Below are 13,075 nucleotides of genomic sequence, written 5' to 3' on the forward strand. Positions count from 1 at the left end.
CTTTGACTAGCAAATACTTGAGAAATAATTTAAGATGTGCATCTGACCTTCAGTTGATCCATCTACTGTTCGTGAAGTGTCATCAGAACTTGTTGTAATGCAGAGGTGCCTGTCAAGAAGCTATTCTTAAGGGAGGCAAATGGGGAGAAAACACTGAGGTTTGCCAAATTACACAAGAACTGGGCTGGAAATCAGCAGTGACAGGTGGAGGCTCTGTAGAGGCTCTGTCATGGTTTGGGGGCTGCATATCAGCCGGTGATGTTGGAGATCTTGTCAAAATTGATGGAATTATGAACCAAGAAAAGTACCATCAGATGGTATCCATCATGTAATACCATCTGGCAATGGCTTCCTTTCTCAGCTTTTCTGACAATGACCCAAACACATTTCTAGCGCACGGAAAGCGGACGTGGACAGAAAAACGCCCAATGCAACACCATCAGTCATGACTCCCCCAGAGCGCAGACCTCAGCATTATTGAAGCAGTGAGGGATCCTCTTGACAGAACAGAAGGCAGCAAATCTAAAGAAGAGTCTCCTTCAGGAATAACTATCCCTGATGACTACCATAAAGACATTTAAATAAAACTTAAATAAATGTCTGTTTCCCATTTTCCAGGCAAGACCTGCAAAGTCTTGCTGTACACACAAGATTAATTAATTAACTTCACAAATCACTTCTTTTTCCATGTAGCATTTATTTAAAAACACAAATATGTGTCACTGTATATCTAAACATTCACTTTTCACTGTACATTTTTTTCATTTCTAAAGAGTACATCTTCTTAGCATGATCAGAATTTACAGTGATGCCTTGTGATGATTTCTAATCATTGAAAGCTGCTTTGAAATGGAGCAGGGATAGCTTTTCATATACAAATACACATTTTACACATATGATGGCTGTTTAGTTGTGACCACCTAAACAAATCTGGTAGTATCTCAGACACACAAACTAAAGAACAGGTTGCTGTGCATCAAACTCATTCTCCAATTCAAACCGCTGTTCTAGACAGTCGAAGAGAAATCTAATCAAAACGTATATTTTTAGCTTAGCTGATGCTCAACTTGATACTCAGAACCTCTTCAGTCATATTCATCTAATGTCATTAACACTTTACCAAAGGAGCATCTAACAAAATTACATGAACTCTAATCATAAATATAAAACTACATTTTCGAAATGGATAATATAATCTACAAGGAACACCTGAAGAAGAGACGCTGTTTAAACAGATGGAAATCATTTGTATGTTTGTTTTGTGGAAAATGTAAATCCTAATTTACGACTAAAATTTAAATATGTCTATGCAAAAATAACACAACATACGGTAGTTCACATCACATTACTGCTAGTGGAGGCCCTTACTTGGCAAAAACAAAGCAGAGATTCATTTCACTCCACTCGCTAAAACATTTTCTACACCTACTTCCCCTCTCTTCAACTGATGAGCACCACAGGCATAAAAAGAAAATCAGAAAATCACATTTGCTTTCATCTTCCCGTTTATGTCCCGTGAACATCCACCCTGCAGTCGTAGTTACAGCCACAGATTAAACAGGGGTTACTGTTTAAACAAACGTCTCTAACAGCAATGGTAGAAGAAAATATGCTCATGTATAAAAATATTCTCAACTAGCAGACTGAAAAACCAGCTTTGTACTAACATAGAGCTAGTAATCGATGTAAGAGTCATTTTTAAATATAAATCTAAGATGAAATGAAAGAATAGCTGCGTGTAAACTTGGAAAAAAAGAAAAGTGAGGTCCCGTATCCTTTTTGGTGAACCACCAATGAAATTATTCGTGCTAAATATCTGAACTACAGACCAAGGCCTCGAAACCGCACGGTCTGTTCTCCTCACCCACAAAGAGAAACACTTTTCATCCAGTCATCAAAAAAATCTGGAAAGAGTAACACTGTAAACAAGCTTTGTGTGTGTTTGTGTGTGTTTGTGTGTTTCGGAGGGGATCACTGCACCACACACATGGAGCTGCGAGGGGGGTTGACTGTCCTGGCTACAGTGTCCTGACTGTAGTTCACAATGTCCGCCTTCACCACGCGCTGAAAAAGATGGAAAGGTGTCTTTTTAGTTTGAAAGCTGCAACAAGAATTCCTTTGAAATACCAGAAACCTCCAGTTAGGCCACAGATTAAATTAAGCCTCGCCTATTAAAGAGTTAAACTGCTGAAAAGTGCGATAAACGACACTGTGAATGAGATCTTGAGAAACAGAAGTGTTTGCTTTCATGCAGCTTTGAATGAAAAGACTGATACGACTCTTATGTCTTGACTATAAATTCAAAGCCACAGCCAGCAGCAGACTAGCTTAATTTAGCCCAAAAACCATTATCAGGAGAAACATCTAATTTTAAAAACTCTGTATGTCCGTCTAAGCCATAGGTGTCAAACTCTGGCCCGTGGGCCAAATTTGGCCCGCAGCCTAATTACACTTGGCCCGCGAAGCCATACCAAATTACTATCAGAGCTGGCCTACTGGTATTACACAGCTAAAATGAAGCGCCTTGAGGAGACTTTTGTTGTGATTTGGCGCTATATAAATAAAATTGAATTGAATTGAAATTGAAATTTATATTGTTTAGTATTAAGCTTTGCTTGTTCCATATTCAGTTTTTCAGCAAAACGTGTTTGAGTCCATAAGAAGAGATTCATTCTTAAATCTGGAGGAATAAATATATTTCAATAAATATTAACGTTAGCCCGCGACTTGGTTCCAGTTTTGAATTTTGGCCCAATGTGTATCTGAGTTTGACACCCCTGGAGCGGTCCCATTACTGGCGGCAGGGTCATGCACAGACATACAAGTTGTAAGGACCTTCTCATCTAGATGGCTGACTGAGATATCTCCCAAATTGTTTCTTTAACATTTCTTGACATGGGCTCAAAGTCCATGCTATGACTGAAGACATTGGTCAAAATGTTTGTGCACCCACGCCCTGAATCTGACAGGAAGCAGATGAAGGTCAGAATGGAGTCATATCTGTTTCATGGTTTTGAGGTTTTTCTCATTACATCACACACGGACAAAAACACACATAGCTTAGAATCCCAAAGTGGACTAAAAAAATAACACTACTACAGAGGACATGTATTTTTATTTGATTCACTACTTTGTAAATTTAAACTCTGAACCAAAACATAACCTCTATTACTAATAGTTGCTACAACTACAAATCTACGGGGATATATCTGTGTAACTGTAGAGACATACTTCCGGCTACTGAATCAAACATATTTTGCTTTGCTGGGCGTTCTCTTGACTAATTGGACCTTCATCCTGTGGGTAGTCCACCAGCTCAGCCTTCACAATCCTCTGAGCAGGTTCAGTGTATCGAGCAGTAGATGAGTGGAAGACAGGAAAAAGAATAGAAAAACAAAACAAAACAGAAAAACAGACAGTTATAAAATCATGAGAGAGCACACGTATGATGAGAGTTAAAAGCGACATTGAGCAAAGTAATGAGTGAATGAGAAAGAATAAATCAGGGAGTGCTAGAGATGAGGAAGAAAAGGAGTGTAGACAGCACACAGAGCTAAGCCAGTTTTCTAATTAAACACACGCTAAAACACACAAAGGAAAAAACCTTAGAACACTGAAAATCTAGTCTTTCATTATTGAGATCGATGCCATGTCAGTACACTTCATCCTAGTTTATGTCTGATGAGACATTTTAAATTGCTGGTTTGTCCAAACCCTAAAAATAATTCATTTATTCAATAGAAAAGGGCAGCTGGACCCTATGGTGATTAACCACCTTCGAGGAGCCCACATGGCTGAATACCAGGCCCTGGTTGGCTGCCTGATTAACGAGCTGCTGAAACCTGGTGTTGGAGTCGGTGAGTGATCCGTAACTTCGCTATCTGATCTTACAGACAGAGGACCATGACGGAGAAGCCTGCCAGGCAGATATAATACTGTCGGGGGTTGTGACCCTCATGTTCAGCTCTCTAAACCTGACAGCTGATAACGACACTTTGCTCGCCCATGGCTACACCCAGAGGCATGACCTGCTGAAAGCCTTCTCTCTGCACCAATTTCCATTTACAACACTGGTCTTTATGAAAATTTATGAACTGTTTCTTGCGTTTTGTTTTTGCTTTGACCAAGTAAAACACATTCCTCCACACCAACCTGCAGAAATCGACAAACACTTTGGACTACTGCGCTGACAAAACATCTGAAAATACCAGCTATGAGAAATTCTGAGCAAACCAACAGACTGAGAAAATAATTATTTGATTAGATTCTTAATTCTTAGATTATTCATAATCAATCAGAACCTCAGATCACAACACATACAGTATCCACTAGATATGTAAATTTCTGGAATGTACCTTTAACTCAGTGGTTTTATAGGAAGTTTAATAAATGTTAAGTAGTTTCTTTTGCTTATACAATATATGTTTTCTTCCCTGTAGAGCTGTGCTGTGTTTTGTGTTTCTGACAACTACTCATCCCTTCTTTATGAGTGGACAGTGGATCTAGCCACCCACCCAGCTTGATTAGCCTGGATTAAAGCACTTTGCTTTACTGACAGAACTATGAAGGGAGGGGGTTAAATGCAAAAGCAGATGGACAGCTACATTAGTCTGTGGTCATTTTCACTTAGTCAGAAGCGGTGTTGGCTGATTGGAGCAGAGCTTGAGAATTTGGCCACTCTTTCACCTACAAGCTCTCCCTTCTCTGGGGTCCTGACCTCTCTGTAGCCCCTCAGGCTCATCAACCACTAGCCAGCCAGTGTGGCTCCAGCCGGTCATATCACACTCAGGATTAATGCCTCTGGGGGAGGTGACCTTGTAAATCCTACAGCTGCCACTATTGGGCATCATGGACTGGCTGGCAAGCCGAGGCTCCGTTTTGTCAAAAAAAACAAAAACAGTGGGAGATAAAACTAATAAATCAGCCAGCCACTCCTAACCTTCTCACCCCAACAACTGCCTACCTTTAACCTCTGACTTCACGCATTAATGTGGTCAATGTGGGTCTATTTACAGATGGGCAGTGTCAGTGGCAGGTATACCATCACAGGAGGCAGACGTAGCAAAATCATGTTTACACAGCAAAAAGTCCTATACAGTGTGTGGTGACCTCCATTGACCTAACGCACTCCCCGTGACCTCGCTTAAGTTCAGGCATAACATTGCACATAGGTGACTGGTGAAGTACTGATGAGACTAAGAGCAAATTATCCATATACGATTAGAAGAACGTTGCATACACAACCTTGATGCTAAACCTTGATGCTGTCACGGCTCACCTGTGACTGCTCTAGCTCTGCTTTGTTTAGTTTTACACCCAGAATCTCAGCAGCCAATCTCTGAAAACAAAGGTACACCTGGAATAAGAAATTCAGAGAAAAATAACACAAGGTGAATCCAATGAAAGCCACTTCCAATTTATTTTCTGACCTACTGAAAATTGGCTGGTACTAACCGAGTCCCCTGTCTTGGCCGATACGAACTGACTGATGAGGCCGTTCTCTTGGCAGAAGCGCTGGTGTTTATCAGACTTCACTGTCCTCATGTGCTCCAGGTCGACTGTGGACAAAACACAGCGAAGACGTGAGAAAAATTACAAGAGACAGACAGATGGATTTATGCGATGGTTACACAGCACTCTCACAGGTTTAACTGTTAAATATCAGAGCATAAACAAAAAAGATAACTGTTTACACTTGCGTTAAGATAGAAGAGGTCTGCCTAGTGTATGAGGATGGCACGCATAGAGGCATGTAAAAACAAAGCGTAATTCAATTGTTATGTTGCTTTCAAAACCCAGCTGCATAGACTGATCGTCGTTAGCTTTCAATTTATGGATGGAGTCATTGAGAGTGGAAATGATCTCCTTCCATTCCCAGCTGGTATTGAAGCTGGATGCGGCACATTCCTCAGCGTTAAGCCGAGTACAGTTGCACCCTGAAGCCACAAACCTGTATTTGACCCGAAACAGACAAACCAGCCCAGCTGTGGAGAAATACTTAAGAAACAATACATGAATGACCAAAGACTTGAGGCTACAATCACAGTGAGAGTGTAGACAGAGAAAGACGTTTGACTTATGAGCGCACCGGGATGTTAAGGTGGGTGCAAGGGCCCGAGATCTGGGACTGTCACCTACACAGTGATTTACTGTGAGCACACAATGACAGCACCTTCCTTTTTTTCACTATTGTAGTGATGTCCCTGTCCATTCGACTCCTGTATAGTGATACTGGGCGCTTTGCTTCTCTCCTTCCTCACTATGGGGTCATGCTGGGGTCGATAAGGAAGGTCACCCAGGGGTCTTGTTGCTGAAAACATTATCTTGGTTCTTTATTTCTGGCTTTGTGCAGGAAGGTGGCCACGCCCGGTATCTGGTGCATGCATGTCTATGTTAGCTGGAAGAGGTCAGGCTACTGTACGGTTTTGCATTTCTCTCACCCCCCCTCGAGTTTTAGTCTTTGTGTGAGGCTTCATTGAATTTGTCAGGATTTACCCTGTTCTCATGCCCCTTAGTGTGCATGTGTGTGTCTGTGTGTGACAGGGAAGAAGGGAGGTGTGGATAAAGCCAGAAGCAGAGAGAGAGAGGGAAATGTAAACACTGCACTAATCCTGTATTATTAATATCTGAGCCTCATGGCATATGACCTAAAAATGCTAAAGGCCAAAAAAATACATTTAGAAAGAATCATTTTAGGCTAACAGGAATATTAGCATCGTCATAAGTGACATATAAACACAAACCTTTCTGGGCAAGGGCAGACTCTTTTACAGCTACTCAATGTCCAGGGCAGACTGTCATGTCTCTCCCTGTACATAAACAGAGCTGTCTCATAGGCGTCAGCAGGTTATTAATTCCAGTCATTTACAGCCAAGGTACCCAGCATGCTACTAGAAGTAAACACTACTAATCCTTTGGATCCTGCACACTTGGGAGAGGCTATCAATCATGTGTCACAGTCAGATTAACCAACATTAACACAGTGGCTCAGAAGCTGTGGAAGACACGTTACTGTTAAGTAAAGAAAAAGGTGTGCAAATTTGGGAGGCTTCTTAATTTGGCCTGTGGGTGTGCGCGTCAAGCCAATGTGAAAACTGGAAGTGAGTAGCTGCACAGACGCATGTCTGGAAACTTCAGGTTTGCTTACATGCAAATTAAAATTTCTGACAAAGCACCAAAAGACTAATCTGTAAAGTATTAGAATTGTCATTAATGTGGAAACACAAATAAAGGCACTTCATGTCTTTTGAAGCCAAATGATTGTATCTTAAGTGCCAGAAATCTATTGTGAAGTGCCAGTTAAAGTGTACAGGCAGCAGATTTACTACTTACAACCTAATGTCTGCCTGGGCTGCTTGGGCACATTAGCATGAATGGTGTGTATGTGTAAGTTTGGTGATGGAGTTTTTATTATGAATGAATGATGAATTTTTATGAATTATTATGTCTATTTTTTATGCTTAAGGACAACAGATGGAAATTAGCCCTTGGCTATAATCTGGTATGTTTACATTCATGTAATTTTTTTTACATTTATGTTCATTAACATGCACTGTCCTAAATAAAATAAATAAATAAACAGCATGAGCACTGCATTTTGTCTAACTATTGTAGAATTGCAGATGTTTTTATATTTTTATCTGAAAATAACTCTTTAAGACGTTTTTTCAATAACTTTTAGATATTTAGATTAATAAATGTTTAAATTTAGATATCAAATTTAGATAAAAACACATGCTGCAATTATTCCATTTTGTTTGACTAACACCAGTGAGATCAGTCACTGTAGCTCTGAAAGCAAAATGGTACGCCTTTTGGTTTTAGAATATGATTGGAGCTGCTAAACAGTTTGGCTCCACCATTGTTGTACTTTTTGATTTATAATTCGCTTGGTTTTTTTAAATGTTGGCCATGTTAGCACCTGTACCCTTTTATTACTCTCTACCAGGGGTGGGCAACTCCTCGAGGTCCGGTGTCCTGCAGGTTTTAGATCTCACCCTGGGTCAACACACCTGAATCACATGATTAGTTCGTTACCAGGCCTCTGGAGAACTTCAGGACATGTTGAGGAGCTAATTTAGCCTTTTTTTTTTTCTTTTTTTTTTGTGTCCCATTTGTTCTGACACAAGCTGTTGGGGAGTTATATAATATTTTTAACCAGTTTATGAAAGAGGGTCCAAAACCAAATTTATGTAAAGTTGCAAATAGAAATTTCCAGTTAACTCTGTCAAATGCTTTTTCTGCATCTAGAGATAATATTATGGTTTCGATGTTTTTATTGTATGAGTAGTCTATTAAATTAAGTAATCTACGAGTGTTTGTTGAGGAGTGCTGACCTTTTATGAAACCAGTTTGGTCAGGATGAATTAAGAGGGGGGTTATTTTCTCTAATCTCTTAGAGAGAGCTTTACAGATTATTTTAAGATCTACATTAATAAGGGATATTGGACGATAGCTTGAAGGAAATACAGGGTCTTTGCCTGGTTTTTGTAAGAGACTGATATTTGCAGAGTTCATATTTGGTGGTAGTCTACCATTTTCTTTGATTTCCTGCAACATCCTGTGAAAAACTGGTGCCAGAATTGTCCAGAATTCTTTGTAAAAATCTGTTGGAAAACCGTCTGGACCAGGAGCATTATTATTGGGCATATGTCTGTGAAGGTTCTCAGTCATCCAGGTCATCGTAGTCAAAGGAGCTTGCAAAGAAAACTGGACTTCTTTAAGTTACTTGAAGACGTTTCACCTCTCATCCGAGAAGCTTCTTCAGTTCTAAGGTCAAATGGTGGAGAGTCCCAGATATAAACCTAGTGGGAGTTTCCCCCCACAGAGGGACAAAAGGACCCCCTGATGATCCTCTAATCGCCTGAGCCAAGGTGTGAAACTGGGTGTGGGTCCCAATCAGCCAGGGTTTCAGGTGTGTTCATTGTGAAACCTGGCCCCACCTTATCATGCGAATTCCTGAGGTCAGATGGCCCAGGATGTGAGTGGGCGTTAAGGCGTCTGGGAAGGATCTCAAAACTGGATTATAGATGGCAGAGAGTTGGTGTCGTAAACCCCGCCTCTGTTCAAAGATGGTCGCTCACAGTGGACATAGATGCTTCTTTCACTCCTCTTTCAAACCATCTGTCCTCTCTGTCCAAAATGTGAACATTGGCATCCTCGAAAGAGTGACCTTTGACCTTTAGATGCAGATGGACTGCTGAGTCTTGTCCTGTGGAGGTGGCTCTTCTGTGTTGTGCCATGCACTTGTGAAGTGGCTGTTTGGTCTCTCCAATGTAGAGGTCTGGGCATTCCTCGCTGCACTGTACAGCATACACCACATTGTTATGTCTGTGTTTTGGCGTTTTTTGTCTTTCGGGTGAACCAGTTTCTGTCTGAGTGTGTTGCTGGGTCTGAAATACACCGGGATGTCGTGCTTGGAGAAAACTCTCCTGAGTTTTTCTGATACACCGGCTACATAGGGGATGACAATGTTGTTGCGTCTGCCCTTCTTATCCTCCCTCGCTGGTGTCTGGTCTTCTTTTCTGTGCCTCTTTGCTGACTTTAAGAACGCCCATTTAGGATAGCCGCACGTTTTGAGTGCTTCCTTTACATGTGTGTGTTCCTTCTTTTTTCCTTCAGGCTTAGAGGGAACATGTTCTGCCCGGTGGTGTAGGGTCCTGATTACTCCAAGTTTGTGTTCCAAAGGGTGATGGGAGTCAAAGAGGAGGTACTGGCACAACACAGAAGAGCCACCTCCACAGGACAAGACTCAGCAGTCCATCTGCATCTTAAGGATAAAGGACACTCTTTCGAGGATGCCAATGTTCACATTTTGGACAGAGAGGACAGATGGTTTGAAAGAGGAGTGAAAGAAGCCATCTATGTCCACTGTGAGCAACCATCTTTGAACAGAGGCGGGGGTTTACGACACCAACTCTCTGCCATCTATAATCCAGTTTTGAGATCCCTTCCCAGACACCTTAACGCCCACTCACATCCTGGGCCATCTGACCTCAGGAATTCGCATGATAAGGTGGGGCCAGGTTTCACAATGAGCTCACCCGAAACTCTGGCTGATTGGGACCCACGCCCAGTTTCACACCTTGGTTCAGGCGATTAGAGGATCATCAGGGGTCCTTTTGTCCCTCTGTGGGGGGAAACTCCCACTAGGTTTATATCTGGGACTCTCCACCGTTTGACCTTAGAACTGAAGAAGCTTCTCGGATGAGAGGTGAAACGTCTTCAAGTAACTTAAAGAAGTCCAGACGCTTTTCTTTGCAAGCTCCTTTGATTATTGGGCATACTTATCAAAGCTTCCTGGAGTTCACCTGGCGTCAGTGGTGAATCCAGTGCCATTGCTTGGGTGTCTAATAATTTTGGAAGAGTTATGTTGTCGAGAAATTGATCAATTTCGTTTTTAGATGGGTTTATTTGTGGTGTATATAAAGTTTCATAGAAATCCCAAAAAATTTTGTTTATTTTTTTAGGATCATATATTGTATTCCCAGATAAATCTTTAACAGCACATATAGTTGTTTTTTCCTTATTGATTTTTAACTGGTTAGCAAGTGGTAATATTAACATAATATACATTATGATAGATAAGCAAACAAGGTAACCCTAAATTCTGTATATGGTAGTAGTGGTTCATGGCTCCTTTAAGTCACAAAATAATACTGTAGGGTAAAGGACCCACTTTCCCACACAAAATAATTTTTCAGCATCTGTCTGTGTAGACTGAATACAAGACTAATCCCACAGTTTTAGTGTTTTGCTCCATTTTTCTCCCTAATGTACCCATTTCTACTTATCAGGTCAAAAGAATCTTTCTCCAATGATCTGGTTTACCTCTGTTTCTGTCAAACTGTACATCAGCTTAACAACCCCGAGGAAGTGACTGCAAACACGAAATAAACTGTTTAGGCCTCCGAGAGCATAGAGATAGCGAGTGGATCATTACTCGTCAAGAGCGATGGCTCTCCCTCGCTGTGGTCACCATCAGTGTTTATTTAAAAGGTCTGCCTGTCATTGGGGTGAATTACAAGACAACAGTTAGAGATTAATATCTGGGGGATAAATTAGGCTTTTACCGTAAATAATTGGTTTGTTATTGCAGTGACCTATTAAATGGGAACACAACCAAATGAGAAGAAAATATGGATGTTCCCCTCCACAATTTAGTGTCTATGTGGATGTCAGCTTTCCTCCTTCATGGAAAGAATCCACTCACTGGCAGACCTGATCATCCTGAAACCAGACAGGCTTGGCGGGGTTTTTTATGTCACTTAAAAACTTGAAATTAGTAAGGAGGTTGGATTTTGTTTGGATGGATCTGCCCAGAGAATGCTTTTAAAGGAGTACCATTTGCTCTGTCACCTTCCCTGAAAGGACAATCACACATTAACTGCCAATGAAACGAAGAAACTGAAAAGCCATTAGTGATGAATCAATATCGTCTTTACTGCTTTGAGTGACTTAAAACTAGAGTTTGTTTTTAGCACAGACCGCAGCTCTACTGGCACACTTGCACTTTCACATACACTGCTTACAACATCCCCATGGCTGGGACTGGAGCCAGGCTGAGATCTCGAAGCTTATCCAGCAGATCATCGTGGCAGTTGGCTATTGAATAATGGCTTGCTGTAGCAGTGTCTGGTGGTTCTTTCTGCATTGAATTATAAGTACCCTTTGAGTCAGTAATAAAGCACAAATAGGTGTATTGTGAAAATGTTGTGAAGTCATGTTGAAGAAAACACAGCAACCTGCTGTAGCAGAGCATTTTGTACACACTGCTCCAATAACAACCGAACAAGATCAAATTCAGTAAAAGACTCAAAAGCATGATACCAATAATCATGTAAACATAATTTGTGCAACTTTTGAAGGAAGAAATAATATGCTCATCTACCTAAAGGCATAACCCCCTTCTTACTTATAACAGTGGAGCTAATTTATAAGAAAAGTATATTTTGTAGTAATACAGCAAGATGATCTAAAGACTTTCTGCCACTGAATTCTATACAACTGCAAGTCTTTTTAAAAATAGAAAGACAATGATCAACCAGCCAGGGGCTTGTACTGGCTGATTTTCAGTGTGTTCAGCACACACTGGCCGTCCAGTCTCACATATTACCTCAGACGATTATAAGTCGGTCTGAGACACTTACATCACCTCCCCAGTTTGAAGAAAGTGACAAAGGGAAAATGGTAAAACTAAAACTAGCCAGAGCTTACAGCCACCCACAATCCACCAGCCACAGTATGGGCAGAGAAAAGACTGAAGCAGTAAGGAGAAAAATTATCAAGATGAGTGAAAAAGAAAAAAAGGGTCAATGTCCTGTTATCTGGTGATTATATAAACATACTGAAAAATGATGTAAGCAGCTGACATTTGTTTTGTTGTACAACTCTATTGCATCTTTGGTAAGGTAAATTATGTCTGCTGGTGGTTGCAGGTTAAGTGCCAGTAAACGTGGTTTGTATTCACTTGTTTAAGTGAAAAAAGATCCTGTAACTTGCTAAAGTTTAGGGAAAAATGAATAATTGCTTTTATTATAATTTTTTATTAGTTAATTTTTGTCTGTATATGCTGTCAGTTACCATCCTTTGAAAGAAAATCAGAACCAGAAATTATAATGAGCCAAGAAAATTACAATTAGTGCATCTCGTCGTCATCCCCTGTTCGCCTTTGCAAAGAATGCAGATTTAAGGTTTTCAATTAAACAGACCCACAAGCTACCTCCATCTTTCATATACGGTCTGGCTTCATTTGCAACAGCTTAAGTTATTAGCACAGTGTAGTCACATATTGCAAGACATTAGGTCAGTTTGATTGCTTTTTTGTCCCATAATAGTAAGTTTTGCCTGATAATTGTCACACATTATAATATGTGACTTTAGCTGGTTTAACATGATACTGTTAAGTACCAGATCTCCTTCAAAACAACTTTGGTAACTTCAACCACCCCAAGCAAAGTTTTTTCCTCTTTTAAACCATCACTTTGCCAATGAGAATACACACCAGACCACAAAGGTTACTGGGCAAGTACCTTCAAGAGACACTGTATGGTTATTGTCACTGTACCCAAATGTG

The 13,075-nt window shown here is 40.6% G+C and overlaps 1 protein-coding gene across 4 annotated transcripts in view; it reads right to left on the reverse strand.

The window, feature by feature from the left end:
- Positions 1 to 677: 677 nt before the first annotated feature.
- The window catches only part of rab28 (RAB28, member RAS oncogene family), a 34,415-nt gene continuing 22,017 nt past the window's right edge, over positions 678 to 13,075 (reverse strand). Inside the window, exons 5-8 of one of the 4 annotated variants that reach the window (XM_082508562.1) lie at positions 5,455 to 5,558; positions 5,279 to 5,338; positions 3,232 to 3,333; positions 1,973 to 2,064 (exon numbers count right to left, since the gene is read on the reverse strand). In XM_082508562.1, coding sequence (XP_082364688.1) covers positions 3,238 to 3,333; positions 5,279 to 5,338; positions 5,455 to 5,558 — 260 coding nt within the window. In that variant the 3' untranslated portion in view covers positions 1,973 to 2,064; positions 3,232 to 3,237. Of the gene's footprint in view, positions 2,065 to 3,231; positions 3,334 to 5,278; positions 5,357 to 5,454; positions 5,559 to 13,075 lie in introns of all 4 variants that reach the window. The other 3 variants (XM_082508560.1, XM_082508563.1, XM_082508561.1) reach the window with 3 other exon arrangements.

Source organism: Aulonocara stuartgranti (genome assembly GCF_965226115.1).
Source record: "Aulonocara stuartgranti genome assembly, chromosome: 2".
In the NCBI taxonomy this organism is placed as follows: Eukaryota; Metazoa; Chordata; class Actinopteri; order Cichliformes; family Cichlidae; genus Aulonocara; species Aulonocara stuartgranti.